The following is a 21,310-nucleotide window of genomic DNA, read 5'->3' as shown; positions in this document are numbered from 1 at the left end:
CTGATATGCGAAGTTGTAACATGTGAGACGCTACGGGAGATCTTTGAATTCGTTTCGTCGTAATTGTGTTAAAGTGCTCTATTTTTGTGTAGTTTTCTCCAGGATACCCAAATACAGTGAACTGTTAACTCATCAAACTTTGTGTCATAGATGGTTAAACGTAAAATAGTGCTTTATCGTGGCGTTTAACATGGTGCCTTTGGGACCCGCGCCCGGTCATCCGGGTCCCCACCAGAGCCATGGCGGGCCCACTTCGAATCCCGCTGGTCCGAATTCCTTGTCCCAGCCTCAAGGAGCCCCGTCCACCAATAAAGCTACGGGACCGGTAAATGTAATTTTCGTTTCCCCCTCATTCAATATTGCGCGGGATTGCATAGGCATGGGATACATATTTACATAATATATCGTCATGTTCCTTGTTTTTGCTTTCCTATGATTCCATTCTCTATTTTAACTGTTCTTCCTTTTCAGAAATCAAATTACACATTAAAATTTACTTTGGCGGGACACACTAAAGCGGTTTCGTCCGTTAAATTCAGTCCGAATGGAGAATGGCTAGCAAGTTCATGTAAGTATTAGAACATTGTATACTTTTTACATGCATCCTACAAACTTCAGGTAAAGAATTGCTCCAATATCTGATATATCAACCATACACCTTGCAAACACTTAAATTAGCATACTGGCCACTTTCCTTCATGAAATAATATTTATCTACCAAATTATTAAATAATCTTTCTTCACTTATGGCATTATCTTACAACATCCACCATTATTGTCATTCAAGGAACTAACTGTTGATATTAATTACAACACAATTTAAAAAATAACGAATTAACATTTTCCTCTCTTTGGTGTAATAATTAAAATAAAATCCAATGAAAAAAAAAAGTTTTTTTTAATAGACTGTTTTTAATATGTAATGCAAACGTTAATTTATCCATTTACGTTTTCATATATTATCAAGGAGTGAAATATACAAGTACCCAGTGGCATGCAGTCTAAAACTGTCCCTACCCTAAGAAAAATAAGACCAATATCATTCAAAGATCAAAATGTATTTGTTATATGATTTTATCAATAAATGTGTTGGCTCATTAATTCAGTTGGCCACAACAATCATCGCAAGTTGATGATAAATGCCCATTTTCCAATAATTCACAACCATACCTGAACTACACGTAACCTACCTTTGATCATAGAACAATGCATGTCGCTGGAAGTACCTGATGGTTAACGACAGTTAGAAACTATCATGACTTGGCTATGAAATCCAGGATTCTTTTGTATTAATTAATTTTATTCTTGCAGCCGCGGACAAACTTATAAAGGTATGGGGGGCATACGACGGGAAGTTCGAGAAAACGATAGCGGGGCACAAGATGGGCATCAGCGACGTGGCCTGGTCCTCAGACAGCAGACTCATAGTCAGCGCTAGTGATGACAAAACCCTCAAGGTTAGTTAAACTTATAAAGGTATGGAGGGTGTACAAGTTCGAAAAGACTTGACAGATCCAAACCTGAACCATGTATTTTCCAACCTTTCTCTTCCCATCTCCCACTTTATTCAGCTTAAAAGTTATCGCACATGTATCAGCCCGGCATTGGATTAGCACTGCCTCGCTTCATTTCACTAGCTTGTCCCGAGGCGAGGTGATGCTGTTATGATACTGGTAAGTGTTTAATAAGGGTTTCGTACAAAAAATTCTGAACGGCTCGAGCTGAGTCAGTACTGATCTGGTGCCAGGGAGATTTGTGTGCGATAATCTTTCTCAAACATTCCCCAAATTGAATGTGAAAGCCATAGTTTCACAGACCAAGGAAACCATATACCCGCTCATATGGACAAGAGGAACAAACCTGTTATTTATCCATCCCTAGCTGTAAATCCCAGATCATGTGAAAAAGGTTCGGTACTGGATGTTTGGTTTACTTGCAAAATCTGAATATTTTGTGTTTGACCCTTTTAATAATTTACTCACCGCAGTAAACACTTACTATACAACTATTTCACTTAACTATAGAACCCGATTTGATAATATTAGTCGGTTAGAAATGAACATTCAGACCCTGCCCAAAAAAGTCCCACACTGCAGGGGACTGCGCTGCAAACCTTACTTTAGCGAACTTTACATTTAAATCTCAAATAAAAAGCTGAATACAAAACATATGAAGATCAGAAATAGATAATATACAGACACCAAATACAGACTGAAACTGAAACCACTCAACTGAACAAAAAAAAAATATTGCCATGTTACTACTAACTATTAAATATATTTGTAATGATTACTAAATTTTAATACTATTTAAATGAAATCCTCAGCATGGGAGATCCCAGTGAAATATCATTAAAAATATATTTGTTACTAAAAAGGAAGATAATAAAACACTTATTATTATTTATTTTATTAATTAACACCCTTTTCTGGGGCTTTTACATATGAATATTAAGAAATACACATTATTTATTATACGTTTAAAGATAAATTGAAGATGTCCACTGACTAAGTATAATTGTTTCCCTCCATTATTCTGGGCAAAGAGGAATACAATGGTAGTTAGTCCCAGAATTTCTGCACTGAAATAAATCCTGACTTCTAGTATTACGTTGTGGAATCCGGAAGCTTATCAATTCTAGCAATACAGGACTATCAACTAAATCATTTAGAATTTTATATAGAAATACCAAGTCAGTGACAATTCCTGTCTGACAATTTGAGCATATTCATATAATTTAACAGAGTGTTGTAGTTCAACATAATTGCTGGAATACCCATTTAAAAATTTATAAAACGTTATTTAATTTTATTTATAATATAATTTATAAAATTTAATCTATTAACGGCGGTGAGTACTCTACTGATGTGGTGGTTTATTCAAGGTATGCTAAACCCTCCTGGTGCGAAAATGATTGTCAAGTGGTTTGCCCAGCTCATGGCGTGTCTATGTCTTCTTATGTCAAAGGGAGATATGACCTACTACCTAAAGTTATGCCAAACAAGGGTGGGTGCGTCGCTGTGATTTGCACTAGAATGAGTACGATGTTGACGACACGCGTTGCCCATCTTCCTTTTTTCCATTATCTGCTGTTCCTCTCTTGCCCTATAAATACATTGATGTTGTTGTTTTGCAGGTATGGGAGTTAAGTTCAGGAAAGTGCCTGAAAACCCTGAAAGGACACAGTAATTATGTATTCTGCTGCAATTTCAACCCCCAGAGCAATCTGATTGTCTCTGGGAGTTTTGACGAAAGTGTTAGGATATGGGATGTAAGAACAGGTTGGTACCTTCTATATTTTTTTTTTGAAACAAATACTTTTACAAAAGATATAGCTAGACCACCAGTAAAAGAGAGTGCGCAGACGCACCATGAAAGGGTGTGGATTATTAGTTAATCGCTCGTTGGTAGCTTGCCACACCGCACTCTAGGGAACGGTCTCTTGTTTTTGGTGAAAATGTAAAATATTTCTCATCTTACGGCGTTAATACTAATACTCTTCCTGGTGTTAAGCATTTTACAGTTAAAAAAATATATATTTGACACATATTACTAGCTGATGTGTACCCAGCTTTGCTGGGGGTTATAATAATTGGATAACTTGTATAATAATTGGATAACTTGTATAATAATTGGATAACTTGTATAATAATTGGATAACTTGTATAATAATTGGATAACTTGTATAATAATTGGATAACTTATATAATAATTGGATAACTTGTATAATAATTGGATAACTTGTATAATAATTGGATAACTTGTAAAATAATTGGATAACTTGTATAATAATTGGATAACTTGTATAATACAGTAGAACCTCGTTAATTCGAAATCCAGCGGACATCAAAAATCAAATTTCGAATTAACGAATTCCCACGTAATTCGAAATTTTATGAAAAAAAAAAAAAAAAAAAAAACGCCGAAAATCGATTTTCTCGGCCGCCTCTTCAAATCCGGGTGGTATTTTAGTTGTAAATTCGTATTAATACCAATTATTTCTTTATTTTCGCGGTCGATTACAGTAGCGGCCGGCCCTGTAAATTCAGATATTCGCAATAAATTCGTAAAAATGCTATATATTTACGCGTAAATCGAGATTTTGCTGCCGATTTCGGTCGCGGCCTACCCTTTAAATTGAGATATTCGTAAAAATACGATATATTTCCGCGTAAATCGAGATTTCGCGGTAATTTTCCGTCGCGGCCTACCCTTTAAATTGAGATATTCGTAAAAATACGATATATTTCCGCGTAAATCGAGATTTCGCGGTAATTTTCTGTCGCGGCCGGCCCTTTATTTCAAATATCTGAATTTGAATTCGTAAAAATACGATATATTTCCGCGTAAAACGAGAATTCGCGGCCGTATTCCCCGCGCGGCCGGCTCTTCAAATTCAGATATTCGAAATAAATTCGTAAAAAATATGAAATATTTCCGCGTAAATCGAATTTTGTCGGCAGTTTTTTGTCGCGGCCGGCCTTTAAGTTCAGATATTTGAAGTAAATTCGTAAAAATATGTCATATTTCGGCATGGATCGAAATTTTTCGGCCGATTTCCGTCGCGCCGTATTTTTTCAACGCGGATATTCGAAGTAAAGTTAGTAAAAATACGATATATTTACGCGTAAATCGAAATTACGCGGCCGAGTTTCGTCGCGGCCGACCCTTTAAATGCAGATATTTGGCGTAAATTCGTAAAACTACGACATATATCCGCGTAAAATGTATTTTCTCGGCCCTTTAAACTCGGATATTCGAAATAATTTTGAAAAAATACGACATTCCAGTGTAAATCGATTCAGATTTACAAAATAATAATACTAATTAGGACGATTTATAACCACGTAAAAATACAATTTTCGGCGTTTTACCGCCATGGCTGACTTTTAGATTCAGATTTACGAAATATTTTGATTTATTTTCGCAAAAATCAAATTTTTTCGAATTACACGAACAAATTTTCGTGCGCGGACAAAAATAAATTTCGAATTACGAATTAACGAATTTCGAATTAAAAAAAATTTTGTATGAAAAAATTTTTCAGCGGAAATTTTTTTTGCGAAAATTTCGAATTACGCGTTTTTTCGAATTATCGGGGTTCGAATTAACGGGGTTCTACTGTAATTGGATAACTTGTATAATAATTGGATAACTTGTATAATAATTGGATAACTTGTATAATAATTGGATAACTTGTAAAATAATTGGATAACTTGTATAATAATTGGATAACTTGTATAGCGCCATTTTTGTGAAGGCTTTCTAAAGTAAGATATACAATTCCAAAGTACATTATTTTGATGTCTCTCATAAGGTTTAGCCAGTTAGCAATGTAAGCATCCGAAAATATTTTTTTATGAATTGATTACAAAACATCGACTGTTCTCTACTTTCTATAAATATAATTTGTGCTTATTATATACATAAACCTTCCGGAAGAAATTCTCTAAATGTTAGTGAAAACCCTATCAAAATTAGTTTTGTAGTTTAGAAAAACTAAGTGCACAAACAGACAGACGCGGATAGTGACTTTTTTATACTCTTTTGAGAAGATTATGCTTTGGCAGACACCATTTTCTATCTATTTCTTGCATGGCTCCAAAGGTTCGTCTTAAAGAGTATCGACACAGACAGATTTTGATGAAAAATTTACATAAACATTACATAAGCTGACTTGTATGAGGACATTATTTCTCAGCACATTCATTTTTAGACTAGACTTGCGCGAGTGGCTTGATATGAAAATGTTCTAATTCTTTCAGGAAAATGTCTAAAAACCCTACCCGCGCATTCTGATCCCGTATCCGCCGTCCACTTTAACAGAGACGGCTCCCTCATAGTCTCCTCGAGCTACGACGGGCTATGTCGCATTTGGGACACAGCGTCGGGCCAATGCCTCAAGACGCTGATAGACGACGACAACCCGCCCGTGTCCTTTGTTAAGTTCAGCCCCAACGGCAAGTACATCCTTGCCGCCACGCTGGACAACACCCTCAAGCTGTGGGACTACAGCCGGGGCAAGTGCCTCAAGACATACACGGGCCACAAGAACGAGAAGTACTGCATATTCGCTAACTTCAGCGTCACAGGAGGAAAGGTAACACACCACTTTATTACTTACTCCCAGTGTTCCAACAGGCTGAAGAGGTGGGAGATAGCTGGATATTCACGTCTAGTCACTATACATAGTTCAAGCCATGCATTTCCAAGCCAAACAAATGGTGAATTTGTGATTTCTTTAGAAAAACTTAAGTATTTAAATTGTATCTCTCAGAGCCTCGTTTATGTAATAGATACTATTTTTATTACCAAGGTTCTATTGTGCGTATTATATTTACTCAAATGATGAGTGATCGCAGCTTAAATCCAATCATTAGTATTTTTAATGATGTTTTAGGCTAATAATTACTGCTTAAAAACAAACATTAATGACTAAACAAAATGACACGCAATCGCAATATCAACTATGTGCTTGTTTTATCTCTTCAGTGGATAGTATCAGGATCTGAAGACAACCTGGTGTACATCTGGAACCTGCAGTCCAAGGAGGTGGTCCAGAGGCTGGCGGGTCACACGGACACGGTACTCTGCACGGCGTGCCATCCCACGGAGAACATCATCGCCTCAGCTGCCCTGGAGAACGACAAAACCATCAAACTCTGGAAGTCCGACACGTAGGGCTATGCGCCCCGCTCTGATCCTGCAGTCCGATTCAATCAGAAACCTCCAGAGTGATCCTATCAATCCTACCAACTTGGAATCCGGTCATGAGTTCATCGAGTGCTATAGGCGCCAATCTTGAGGCCTGTAAGATGTCTGAATCCAAAGTAGCAATGTTTGGTCTGGCGTTAATGACTTACCAGACTTGATTCGATCATAAAGAGTACCCGTAATGAATCGGCACCTGAGCAAGAGTGCCGTTATTGATGAATGGCATAATAGATGCTTACTATTCGACGATGAGGCCGAAAAATTTATACTAAATTGATTGATGATGTTGATTTTAACACATCCCCGTGTATATAATAAAATTCCTTTTAACAACGAGTACCCATAAATATTTTTGTAACAATAATGCTTTCAACACGCCGTGCGTGCAGTGTATTTGTCATTTCGTAAGTTATTACACCATATTATTGAGTTTGAGCTGATTGGATTTGTAAAACTATAAATATGTAGTGATTGTTACAATGAAGTTTGTCTGCTTGTAAGAGTTGATCTAGTGATAGGAAGCCAAGGAAGAGTTAACTGATGAATGTGGCAGAGATTACGGAGTCTGATGGGATGCGATGGGATGTGAACTTGGTGCTAAGTGGATGGATTGGTATGCTGAGAAGTGTACAAATTAGGTGGCATTTCACGACCAGGGTGATCTCTGATCTTAAATAGATCGGTGGTCAGGTCTGTAGCTATGAAGGTTGGTGCCAGAAGAATAGCTGGTCGTATCGGAGCCCTGGGAAGACATTAAACTAAACTAGCCCCTGCGAGAGCTCGTACGGACGTCATCGACGTTCATTCTCTTCCTTCTCACACATCTTATTTGAAAACAAAAAAGACAGAAGATGCTAGAACGACGACATTACGTACAATCTCTCGTTGGTACTGGTATGCTTGTAGATTACAACATTGTCGTAACTGAAGGACCAAAGGTGAAATGAAAATAGATTTCATTGTGTAGATTGATTTTAACTGCATGCCCCTACATATACTCAGTTACACTCTTTTGGGAGTTTTGTAAAAATTCATAATCAAATTATACAACTGGAATGTACTGCGGGCTTTTTTGAACAATTTTTGTTTTGTGTTAATTAGTATGGATAAATTTCTTTGTCATTGTTTTAAAAATGATGCCAACAATCTGCTTGATGTATCAGATTGACTCTTGATCTCTTTGTCCTTTCACTTAATTAATTACAAATATTTATATCTTGGAAACTGGTTTTTACATGGAAGGGAGTACAATCATACTTTCTTCTAATCATCAGACTGGTCGATCACTTTACAATGTTTGAATCTACAAAATTGATTACTTCTCAGAGCCCAAAAAGAACCCTCGTTTGGTGAAATATTAACGGCAATAATGACTACATAAACGCAATGTCTAAACCAAAACTCTGTGGAGAACTATTTAAGTTTATTTTATTTGGATAGTGTAATTGAAAATTATAATTGATTTCCGAGCCTGATAGTATAAATAAGCTTGCATTGGAAATCTAAACCTTTGAAGATGTAATGACCCAAGAGATTTAAGATTAACTTGTTTACCATCTACACATGCATAACTAACTGCTTTTGATTGAATTATGCTAACTCTAGAAAGTTAACCTAATGTTCCGCAAACAAATCTACTAAATCTAACTTGGTTTAGCATACTTTTATTTAGAGCAGTTGATTGTGTATACAACAAAGTTCTTATCACATATTTGCAAGGAGTGCAAGAAAAACTGAATATATTTTATTCTCTCAAATTATATAATGAAAGTTGCATCTTCTCGAATAAACTCTGTATTTAATTTCGAATTTAAAATTTTTTATTTTTTTGTGTATTTAAAGAGATGATAAAAAACAAACTGTAAAGATAATCATAATTACTTGTGTTAATTAATTTTAATAAAATTGCTGAACTTCTTATGTTTATTTTTAAATGAATGGATGTTTGGCTGATGCCTGTAGCTAGTTGAAATATTTACTTTATTTGTACTAACACATTAAAGCATAGCATAGTATTTGCCTCTTTTCTCATCAATAGACATTGGATTATATGCAATATAAAAATGGTGAGGTACGCACTAATGCATGCCTAAAGTACATAAATACTTAAATGATAAATTAAAGGACAGAATAACTGAGACAGGAATATCGCTGTGAATATGCACTAATAACCAAAAAGGGCTCAATTATACTCATCCATAGACAAATTCTATCACTTTGCTCTTATCTATTCTCAGAAAATAGACAAGTCCCATCATATTGGTATTTTCTCTTGCCATCAAATAGACAAACTGTATAACTTTGCTCATATCTATTCAGAAAATAGACAAGTTCTATAATTTTCCTCTCACCTATTCTCAGAAAATAGATAAGTTCCATCATATTGGTATTTTCTCTTCCTGTCAAATAAACAAATTCTATAACTTTCCTCTTACCTATTCTCAGAAAATAGACAAGTTCCAACATATTGGTATTTTCTCTTCCCGTCAAATAGTCGAATTCTATCACATTTCCATTCTCAGAAAATGTTTCCCCTCTATTCTTACCTAATGGACAAGTTCTATCAAATTGCCCCTTTCTGTGTCCAATACCAATAGAAATTTCTGATAAAAGTGTATATAAGTGCGATCAAATAATGGTTAAAGTCTGTGACAGACCACGCTATATTTGCGTGGCTTGACCTATTTCAGCATATTGCTCGCCATACATTCCCATTGGTAGTATATGGCGAGCAGTATGCTGAAATATGCCAAGTCATGATACGTATAGCGTAATGTGCTGCCTACCTGAAGCTATTATTTAATGCCCTTGGTGAGAATTGAGTTATTTTTGATGCACAGCAATAAATATTAAACAGGTAGAATGAAAAATGATAGTGACAAAATGTGCATCACATTGCAAAATTTTATTTTGTGAGCAAATCAATATACAATATTATGTATTAATGGAGTCAAATCAATGAAAATTTTAATTTTGTTTTTCATAGAATTCAAATTATAATAGTTTGGGGGATTAGCACAGAAATATCTAGTTGTATTTATTAAGTCCTATTTTTAATGTTTCTCTTTTAATTATGATAGTGTTTTAACTAGTTTTTTTAACTTTTCTTTTGTGTAAGCAAATGGACAATAACTTTTGTTTAATTTTTTCAAGTTATAAAATTTGCCTACTAGAAATTTTAATTTCAAATGATAATCATCGTTGAGTATTTTAGCTTATACCTAACTATAGATGCCTTAAAATTCTTTTAACATGTTCCATCATCGTATATTGTTGTTATTTCCCAAAAATTAAAATATAACATTTTCATCCATAAGCCATTCAGCAGCATTTTGTTGCTTCTGACATTTGAAAGGTTCGCCTCAGCTTTTTTTTTTTACAAATTTTGATCAGCAAAAAACACAACTGTCGTGTTGTTTATACTTCTCAGCTGATCACAGTTTGATACGATTGAAATGGACCTAGAATCGGCTTTTAACGAAGACTTCAAATGTAAAAAAAATACAAGATGGCGCTGATTGACCATTTTTTCGCCAAAATTTATCATTTTAATTTATGTAAAAACTTCAATCTTAATCATTACATAACATTGGTCATTTTTACATTTTTTTCCAATTAAATCTACAAACAAGGCCGGCAGAACCTAATACAGTGCCCTTGAGGATTTTACTAGCGCCGTTATGCTCAGGGGTGCCGGCCGTGTCTACAAATTGTATTCTCCATACCATACCAATTTATACCAACTGACTCCTAATAAACTCTAAATTGCGAGTTTGGTTTTAGCGCTGATTAATTTCATAAAACGATGCAAATCTAGTGCCTACCTATACAAAGTACAATGCTAAGCAACATTTAAAAAATAAATTGAATCTAATATTCTTTCATTTCTCATTCCCAATAAGCTGAACGCATTAACAATGAGAGATACCAATAAAGTAATTAGTAAATTGTGCCCATTTACAAAAAGTATTTTTTCCCAAAGCAAAACTCCTAAAATAAATTTTTAATGGGTAAGCTTGCCATTATTTATATTATGTATTTCCTAAATGGGAGTTTCTCATCTTTTCTATTAAATAAATAATAACCTTAAGCCAATATTATATTCCCCGAGAAAAATATAAAATTCCAGCCTAAGTGCTATCTATGTTTTAAAAAAATAAACCTTTAAGTAGAAGTTTGATAAAAGCAATAAAAAATAATTAAAAAACGCACTTTTCGCATTCTAAAAATTAATCAGTACAAATTTTCAAATTAGTTGTCTAATTAAATAATACATGTAAAATGATGGGAATAAGGTCTATAATTGCTCGTTCAGGGATGGAACCCTGGATTATTGTGCCTATGAAGATTCCATATTTCGCCGCGCCAATCTAAACTATAATCACTAACGGATTGCTGTAAAAATAATTTTATTCGTTAAATTCATCTCATTAAAAATGTCTCCTAAAATAAATTATTATTAATATTGGAATAAATGAAGCCATTGTCCACATTTGCAAAAAATAAAAATAATGTAAAATATTTAAATTCATAACTAATTGTTTTTTAGGTTCTTGAGATGTACATAGTTTGTTTAGTTTGTATGTTTTTGTGTTTCGTTGAATAAAATCACTTTTCTAGTTTGTTTTCCTCGTTTGCGAACTGAATCCAACTTCTCTAAATTAGTTGAGTGGTTTTCTTGTTGATGTAACATTTGGATATGTACATTAAATGTAAGTTATACATATTATTAATATGTATTAAATGTAAGTTATACATATTATTAATATGTATTAAATGTAAGTTATACATATTATTAATATGTATCTAATAAGGTAAGCAAGAGACTATAGTGTGTTTACTTATTTTTGTATTTTATCTTTCACGATAAAATAGAAATAAATAAAAAAAATTGGACAATTTTATATCTCTTTTATTTAAGTTCAACTGACATTAAATTCGTTTTCCTTATCGCCCTGGTGAAAGACCCCTACTCAGAATCGAAACTACTTGAAATGAGTTTAGCTATGTTTGGTAACCAGATCCGAATGGCCAGGAAATTTCCCTACCTTATTCTATATACCCATTTCCAGTGGTGCCATTCCAACCGAAATTTCGGTAGATCTGATTTCATCTAAAATCTGCCGACATTCATGGAACATGTAATTTTAAATTTGTACCGAAATTTTAAAAGCGCAATTCTATACTGGACCCAACAAAAAAATAGGTCACTTGAGAATTTTTTTTCCCTGAAATTCTTTAGCCACTGATTCCCCCCCCCAAAAATCAAAAATATTCTCTCCCAACTTTTCTAGCTACCTCCCCTCCCAAGATGAAGACAGACTGAAGAGATTTTTTGTCACCAGTACCGATTTTTCAGCCCTCATTTACTGATATTCATTTTCACGACATGGCTTCACTGCTCATATCCTTCTCCTCACTCCCTTCTGCCCCAGAACATACCCCAATTAAGGATGCCATAGTCCCGCTGGTTCCCGACAGTTGGGCTCTTGTATAGTATTCACGTAATTTAAAAAAAATTATATCCTGAATGGAAGATACAGTTTACAGTATCTCCCTACTTCGTTTTTTAAGTGAGGCTGGTCTACCTTCACTGTACAGAGGAAATCTGGCAATCTGAAGCAGTATAAATTTGGATAGTGAGCTTTGGTGTCTTGAAATTGCACAGATTTTTCGGTCTGGAATCTCTAAGGAAATGCTAATATTTTCAGCTAAGCACAAATTATATCCATCATGAGCTATGAAGCTTTCTCTGATCTCAAGATGAAGCCAGGAAATAGAGAGTGCACGCACTGTAATTAAACACAACGGTTTTTTAATAGCTGAAAACGCCAAACTTCCTACAAACGCGCACTGCGGTTGGAGTTTTTACTTAATTCTATTTAATGGTGGTACTGAAATGGAATTAAGTAAAAACGTTAGCCGCAATGCACGGTTTGGCACTTTCAGCTATTTCAAAACCGCTGCATTTAATCGCAGTATCTACGGAGAAGGGTTCAATCCTCGAACAAACCAAATCTTTTTATTTTATTATCATATTTACAAAGTACCTGTTCATAGATGGCGGTAAATACGTACACACACTAAACCAAAACGAGATAAACCTAACAGTCAATAGATGGCAGTAAAAGCGCAATCTGAAAATTAAAATATAAATAAATAATAATAAATAAAATTAAAATAACTAAAACTGCAAACAGGCGTAAGTACGGAAAGTTCTTACAGGTGTGCCGAAATTTTGCCCAACAACAGGCGCTAATCAGACGCGGCCCGTGACTGTAATTACCAGCAGTGCATTTCACTTTTAAAATGTACCTAGTCTGTAATTTAGGTGGAGCAAATTAATGAATGGGAACACCTACTGCAATTCATTCTATCTTCTAAGTTATATTTGTAAAATAACTGATTAAATAATACAAAATTATCTCGAAAATAAAGGACACTCAATTCATCGTTGAAAATATAGCGAAACCGTTTGATTTCACCGCGAACGAGTTCCAATGTGTTAATGTTGTTGCGTTAACATTGAACATTAGTATTTCTAAGCGAATCCATTCCAAACGCATTGGATTACGCATGATCAAAGTGATGCAAAATTCACTCGCCGTCAAAGCACTTCGATAATGCACGGAATGGGTTATGTATCTGCACTGCTCTAACACGTAATTTGACGTTAAGAGTGTAATCTGTCTCGCTCATGTCACCGTTTCGGCTACTTCGGGCTGTCTCGATACCGCCCGATGCTGTTTTAGTAGTATGGTAAAAGTTGGTTCTGTGCATATCGGGGTATGCACGACCGCTTGCTCTTGCGCGGGATTTTTTTACTAGAAGATAGCTCAAATAATGACCTGACGGGAATTACAAATTTCTTAAATCGATCACTGGGGCACAGATGTCGTTGTAATTTGTTATGTGGAGATTGAAGACAAGCAGTGCAATGCACAAATGCACGTACCAAGGAACCGCCTCTGGCGCTAATATACATAAACCAAATCACCCCATCTGAAAAAATTTTACAGAACACAAACAAAATGGACAAAAACATGGAATTATTTTTATCTAAACTTGATGAGAAATTAGAAAAACAAGCGGAAATAATAACTCATTCCGTTACTAGAAATGTGATGGAAGCGCTAGATGAGAAGATGAAAACAATTATTGAAGAAAACAATATCCTTAAAAATAAAGTTTTAGAACTAGAACAAAAACTTAAAGCAGTAGATAGAGAAAAACGTAAAAATAACCTGGTGTTCTTCGGAATGGAAGAGAAGGGAAAATCTAAAGGAGACCTAGTAGACTACATTAAAGACCTCATAGTAAACACGGGAGTACATTTGGACAGCCAAGAAATTAGCAACGTGTACAGAATAGGGAAACAAAGCGAAAACACGAATCGTCCGGTCATAGCCTCTATCACGACCCAATGGAAAAAACACCTTATACTCAAGAACAAGACAAACCTTCCGCCAGGTATTAATGTGAAAGAAGACTACTCGAAGGAAATCCTGGAAAAACGAAAACAGCTACAACCTCAACTAGAAGAAGAGAAAAAGAAAGGAAAAATTGCTTACATAAAATATGACAAACTGATAGTGTTAAAACCGAAGGACAACATTAGCGAAAAGCGAAAAAGAGGAACTTCGGATTCTCCTAAGTCATCAGAACAGAAGAAAGTAAATACAAACCAAATATCAAGCAATCCTTCACAACCTCTACCCAAAACTAGCATGAAAGAGACCAACAGACCTAACATTCTGAACTATATCAACCGGGCAAGTTCTGACCCACAACTAAGTGCTCCAAAAAACTAATTACTGTCTCGGAAGATCGGAAACAAGGAATATTAACAACAACCAAAATTAACAACCAAAACCAACCAACAAAAAGTCTCCCAATTCGGCTGGTCCCCGCGGGAGTTATAGACCACAACCCTCTAACAACAAGAAGAAACAAAATACTCAATATCGCAACTTTAAATACGAGAACCCTTAGAACGGAAGAAAGCCTACACGAGCTAGAAATAGCTCTCGAAGAAATAAAATGGGATATCCTGGGCATTAGTGAGATGCGAAGACTAGGAGAAAAGATTGAGGAACGCATTGACTATATACTATTCCACAAAGGCGAAACAGCCGGCCAAAAAGGTGTAGGATTCATAATCAAACGGTCAATGAAACAATACATACAAGACCTAATTGGAATCTCTGATCGAATAGCCATTCTTAACATTGACATACCGGGATACCAAAAAGTATGGTCAGTTATACAAATTTATGCTCCAACAGAACAAGCAACGAAAACAGAATTCAAACTTTTCTATAAAGAACTAACACAGACAATAACAAGGTATCAAAACAACCATATTATTCTAATGGGCGACTTTAATGCTCAAGTCGGGGAGAAGCAATGCAAGGAAGAATATGTCTTGGGAAAGTTCGGTCAAGGTAGAAGAAGTCCACAAGGTGAGTTTCTGGTTGAATTCTTATTACAACACAACCTAACGCTCTTGAACAGTTTATATATGAAAAACCAAAAGAATAAGTGGACATGGATCTCCCCCGACGGCAACACCAAAAACGAAATTGACTACATAACATCAAACTATCCAAAAGCCTTCACGGATACGTCGGTTCTAACTAAATTCAACTTCAATACAGATCATCGAATGGTCAGAAGCAACATAAGAATAGAATTACCAAAGAAATCTAGAAAACATTTCGCTTCACTCACTACAAAACACCACAGCGATGAAAACTTAAAGGTAATAACACAATCTCTAATTAGATCAGCCGCAGAATTAACTACGAGTAACATTGATACTCATACGAAATATGGAAAGCTAGAAAATCTACTAACTAAAGTAAAAGCTGAGACTAGCAATAGAAACAAGTACAAGCTAAGTGATACAACGCTGCAACTTATAGAAGAAAGAAAAAATCTACTTACAAAACATCCTAAAAAAGAGAACATAAAAACTATAACGAAACTAAGTAAGGAAATCAGAGAGAACATCAGGAAAGATAGGAAGACCAAGAGGCTGCAAACATTAGAAAAGCATATAGTGAAAACAGGAGGAGTGAAAAAAGCGCTTAAAGAATTGAAGGAATCAAATAAGGAATGGATACCAAAACTAAACAAAAAGGGGACTACTTCTTCAAATAGAAATAACATCAACGAAATAGCCACAAAATTTTACCAGGACCTCTATTCAAGCCCAGACGACAAACAAAAATACGATCAGAAGACAAACGTCATTAAAGAGCAGAAAAACGTTATAACCGAACCAAAAATACTTTCCAGAGAAGTAGAAAAAGCCATATTCAGTCAGAAGATGGAAAAAGCTCCAGGCCCAGACAAAGTGACAAACGAACTTCTTAAAGGCACCCTAAAAGAACTACTACCAATACTCACTTCAATATTCAACGAAATACTAACAACTGGTCTAATCCCTCCACAGTGGAAAACATCAAACATTATTCTTATATTTAAAAAAGGACAAAAGGAAGATATAGGGAACTACAGACCCATAAGTTTGATGTCAAATATCTACAAAGTATTTTCCAAGGTTATCCTGGAAAGAATAAGTAAAAAGTTAGACGAAAACCAACCACGGGAGCAAGCCGGCTTCAGACAAAAATACTCTACCCTGGACCACATACACACAGTGAAACAAATAGTAGAAAAATATAACGAGTATAACAAGAAAATATACATGGCATTCATCGATTACTCCAAAGCTTTCGACAGCATAAAACACACAGCTTTATGGGATAGTCTTAAACAGCAAGGGATACCTTTAATATACATCAATATTATAAAAAACATATACCTGAATTGCGAAGCGAGGATCCAACTAGAAACCTTGGGGAAAAAGTTCAAGATCAAGAGAGGAGTAAGACAGGGAGACCCTCTATCACCAAAATTGTTCTCGGCTGCTCTAGAAAGTATCTTCCGCAAACTAGATTGGGAAAAATATGGTATCAACGTGCAAGGTGCAAAACTGAACCACCTAAGATTTGCAGACGATATAGTCTATTTGAGGAAAACCCAACGCACCTAAATAAAATGATAGAATCACTAAACAAGGAAAGTGTGAAAGTCGGCTTATGCATGAACAAAAACAAAACAAAATTGCTTACAAACTCTGATCCAGTAACTATAAAAATTGACAACCAACCACTCGAATATGTGTCAGAGTACATCTATCTTGGACAATTAATATCACACAAAGATCAAACCACTAAAGAAATCGAGCGAAGAGTAGCAAATGGATGGAAGAAATACTGGTCTTTGAAAGAAGTCTTGAAATCCAAGGAACTAAGTATGCAAATAAAAAGGAAAGTCTTCAACACGTGTATAATTCCAGTCATCACCTATGGATGCGAAACTTGGGCACTCACCAAACGCCACAGAGAAAAGTTGGAACGCTGCCAGAGAGCCATGGAGAGAAGTTTGACAGGAATAAGAAAACAGGACAGAGTGAGATGTAGCAAAATAAGGGAGATAACTAATGTTGCCGATATAGTTACCCAAATAGACCACCAAAAATGGAGATGGACAGGTCATATGATCCGAGACCCACAAGAGAAATGGTGTAAAAATGTCACTGACTGGTATCCCAGAGATGGCAAGAGAAGTAGAGGACGTCAACACATGAGATGGGAAGACGACCTAAAACTCACGGCTGGACATCAATGGAGAAGAGTAGCGCGTGACAGGTCCCAATGGAAATTGTTAGAGGAGGCCTATGCCAAGAGGCAAACTGAGCTTCGGGATATATTATAACAAACAAAATATTTCTAATATTAATGTACCTAACAGAAGTTCAGAATAAAAGGCTTATTATTATATTATTATTATTATTAACTTTTGTCTGCATCTATGGCCAAAGGGGGTCGCGAGAATTTTTCAACCTGTAAAGGGATCGCGTATTCAAAAAGATTGATAAAACACTGGTTTAGAGAATTTCTCCCGGAAAGTTTATATAGTATAATCAGAGATGTGCTTTATTTCAAATAAATCCACTTCAAATGGAAATGCAAAATGCAAAATGGGTATTTTCCATTTTGCATTTTAAATGCTTTTCTAAAAACCATTTTGCATTTTGCATTTTCAAATGGAAAAGTTTTGCCCCATTTCCATTTTGCATTTCAAATGGTTTTGGGTATCCATTTTGCACATCTCTGAGTTTAATACATGCATATTATATTTATAGAAAGTACAGGAAAGTCGACCTTTTGTAATCAAGTAACATTGCTAACGCTGGCTAAACCTTAGAAGATACAACAAAATAATGTGCTACGGAATTGTATATCTTGAAAAGGCCTACAGAAAAGTCCGCGGTGGTATGTCTATCTCTTAAGGATAACCCACAGTAATCATTTTTATCTTTATGTGTTATTTGCGACGCTATTTTAACAAATAAAATATGAATTCTCATCCAATCATCTTAGTTATGTTGAGCATTTAATGAATATTAATATTGCCCTTCACAACATATAATTTAAATTAACATCTTAGAAGATATCGCAATTTGAAAAATCACTTACAACAACACTATTTGCCGCACGCACAAATGCCACCGCGGCGAGTACCTATCTTTGTTGTGATAACAAGTATATCAGAGCTCTCTGCGTTGGGTTGTTTATTGACAATATTATTTGGTTTTCAAGGATGAAACAAGTTATGCTTATTTTAGTGTTGTTAGTTTGGAAATATTGTTTGTTTGTTATTTGTCGTTTATTTTCCCGATCACAGTTTTGTTTTTAAATTATGTCTCGAAAACGTAGTAAGTTGAATTTGTTCGTAGTACAAGGAATGCAAAAAGAATGCGTTTGGTATGTCTTAATGACGAAAATGAAAAAGAAAGGGAAATCCGACTGTCAAATAGCAGAGAAATTACTTCATCGTGAAGAGATAGATAATCGTTTGTTGAACGTGAGGCTTGCCTTAGTCTGGATCGGGATAGGCATAGATCCCAGAGAGCCAGAAAATCTTTCGTACAAAGAAACAATCGATTACTCACCGATCGAAATAGACAAAATAACCGTCGGTCCATGATGGTTACAATTTGTGTTCAAATAAAGTTAATTCTGCTGTGAATTACGATTCTTCAATTGAATACAATAATAATCCTGTGGTTTCAACAGGTACAATGTCTGTTGTCTGCGAACATTGTTCTGCTCTAAAATGGAAGGATGAATCTGAAGGTATGTGTTGTTTACAGGGAAAAGTAAAATTAGAGTAAATTCTTCCTCCACCCGAACCACTAAACTCTCTTCTGACGGGTGATCATCCTAAATCTAAACAATTCATGCGCAATATACGCCGATATAACAATGCGTTTCAAATGTCCTCTTTTAAGAGTACCAAAGATAATAGAATATATATACTATAATATCTTTGAAGAGTATGCAGGTTGTTGAGAGGGGTTTTATGCCTACTTTAAAAATTCAGGGGCAAGTTTATCATTTAGAAGGGAGCTTACTTCCATATCAGCCTGATGATTATAAATTTCTGTAAATCTATTTTATCTCAGATCCAGAAACACAAGCTTCAACGCGGAGTAACAGTGTCATACAACCAATTGATAGTGGTTTGGTAAGATCTCTACAAAATATGTTACATTCCCTTAACAACTACATGCAGTCTTTCAAAACTGCTATTGACAGCGTTCCACCAGGCACACCCGATTGCAATGTCGTAATCCATGCAAATAAAGTACCTTTCGAAGAACACAGCGACCGTTATAATGTCCCATCCATAAGTGAAGTAGCAGTATCGATAGCTGGACAAAAATTTGATAAAAATAGATATTGTATTGCGCAGGCGTGACAACAATTTGCAAATCTCAGAGTTCCACAGATCTTATGGCAGCTTACAGTATCCTTTGATTCTATGTCGGGGCGAAGACGAATACGCCATTAATGTTTCTCAAGTTCACCCGATTAGTGGAGCACCTCTACGTAAAACGGTTTCATGCATGAACTACTATTTCTATCGTATAAATGACAAGACAACACTTTAACTCCTTACTTAAATATAGGATCTTAACGAACCAATACTTGGTCGATCAATATGCAAGAAATTGAATCAGAGCAATTAGCTTACATCTGTAACTACCAAAATAAATTGAGAGCAGGAAATTACGTTCATCTTCAGGATGCTTTACGGTCGAATGAACAAAGCAGCGACATTGGACAATTGGTTATACTACCTTCATTGTTCACGGGTGTGCCTCGATATTTGCAAGAAAAATCGCAGAACTCAATGACTTATGCCAGAGATCACGGTATCTGATCTCTTTATAACTGCAACACGTAACACAAACTGGAATTGGAAGGTGTAGACATGAAAATGGCTTTTTGCAGAGTTGTTGCTCAAAATTTGGAATGGGCAGTTACCACAATACAATGGAAGAATTAATCTCTACAGTGAAAACCTTTGCGTTTTCCTTAATGACTTACGAGAATTAGTCGACAATGTTTATCCCGAAATTAATGACATAAGTTGTAAGACTATACCTTGGTTCAATTAGAGATCAATTCTGTCACCTGCTAACGAAAAAGTGGAGAAGGTAAATAACTTGATTCTCTTGAAGATTGATGCACCAACGCAAGCATGCTACTCTGTAGACACTGTGCTCGATATTGAAGGGGCTATTAATTTTGTCACGGAATTTCTCAATTCCTTGCAGCCCTCTGAAATCCCCCACATAAATTGGTGTTGAAAGTAAGGTGTCCTATTATTTTATTACGGAACCTTAATCCAACCAAATTGTGCAATGATACACGTTTGCAGGTAAAATCTTTGAAAACATTTATAATAGAGTGTATAATACTGACCGGGGCCTCTATTCCTGAATCGAGGGCGCTCGTAATCGCCGTCGAAAGTACGTACGTTGGTCGTCGTTGCTATTCCCGAAATTGGTCGAAGGTACATACTTCGACGCCAAACGTCAAAAGTCATTCCACACAACAACTACTGGGTATAACCAGTAGAAACAGGGCAGCGAGTGATAGGTTATTGGCGTTTCTATGGAATTGGCTGTCAAAATCTAGTCTAGCTGTCAATTTTTGTTTTACCGCGCGGATTCCGCAAATGTAAAAGTGGGTGAAAATTTCCCACTTACTAAGTCTTTATCGGAGCTTACAAGCTCAATTAAGAGTTGCTTTTGGCAATTTGTAATATGTCCCGCAGCCATTTCTGTTTTGAATAACGAATAACTGTTGTCTGTTTGACAGTCACACCATAGAAATCCCAAAAACATCAGGAACATAGACAATATTCACAGGGGTGCCAATATAATCATCTCTTCTACCAACTTCGACCGTTCGACGCTCAAGAATACGTAAAATTGAAACATTCGAAAAAGTTAGTCGTGACGACTAGTAGTTTTTCACTCGAAGACGGCGCATACGAAAACGATTGATCGTTTAACTCCAGAATCGCAGGCCGGATGTGGAACTGAAGAAATTGTTTTAATTCCCTGGATTCCTTTAATACTGACGGATTTACCGTTTCGATTAAAACACCTGTAATTTCCCGTAAAACTGTATTTTTCAATGACCATTAACAAGTCACAGGGATCAAAGTT

At 35.6% G+C, this 21,310-nt stretch overlaps 1 protein-coding gene across 2 annotated transcripts; it reads left to right on the top strand.

Moving 5' to 3' along the window:
* Positions 1 to 6: 6 nt before the first annotated feature.
* wds (WD repeat-containing protein wds) lies at positions 7 to 11,413 on the top strand. 2 transcript variants are annotated; one of them, XM_089643318.1, is made up of 6 exons: positions 7 to 325; positions 472 to 568; positions 1,312 to 1,457; positions 3,137 to 3,281; positions 5,766 to 6,100; positions 6,493 to 11,413. In XM_089643318.1, exons 1-6 carry the CDS (start codon positions 191 to 193, stop codon positions 6,679 to 6,681), a joined length of 1,047 nt encoding a protein of 348 aa, XP_089499444.1. In that variant the 5' UTR covers positions 7 to 190; the 3' UTR covers positions 6,682 to 11,413. The 2 variants fall into 2 exon arrangements, with proteins under 2 accessions (XP_089499444.1, XP_089499443.1); XM_089643317.1 differs by having other exon boundaries at positions 7 to 331.
* Positions 11,414 to 21,310: the final 9,897 nt, after the last annotated feature.

The sequence above is a fragment of the Hesperophylax consimilis genome, chromosome 19 (assembly GCF_061612785.1).
Source record: "Hesperophylax consimilis isolate HC1 chromosome 19, BYU_Hcon_1.0, whole genome shotgun sequence".
NCBI lineage: Eukaryota > Metazoa > Arthropoda > Insecta > Trichoptera > Limnephilidae > Hesperophylax > Hesperophylax consimilis.
This window is presented reverse-complemented; position numbering and strand designations above follow the sequence as displayed.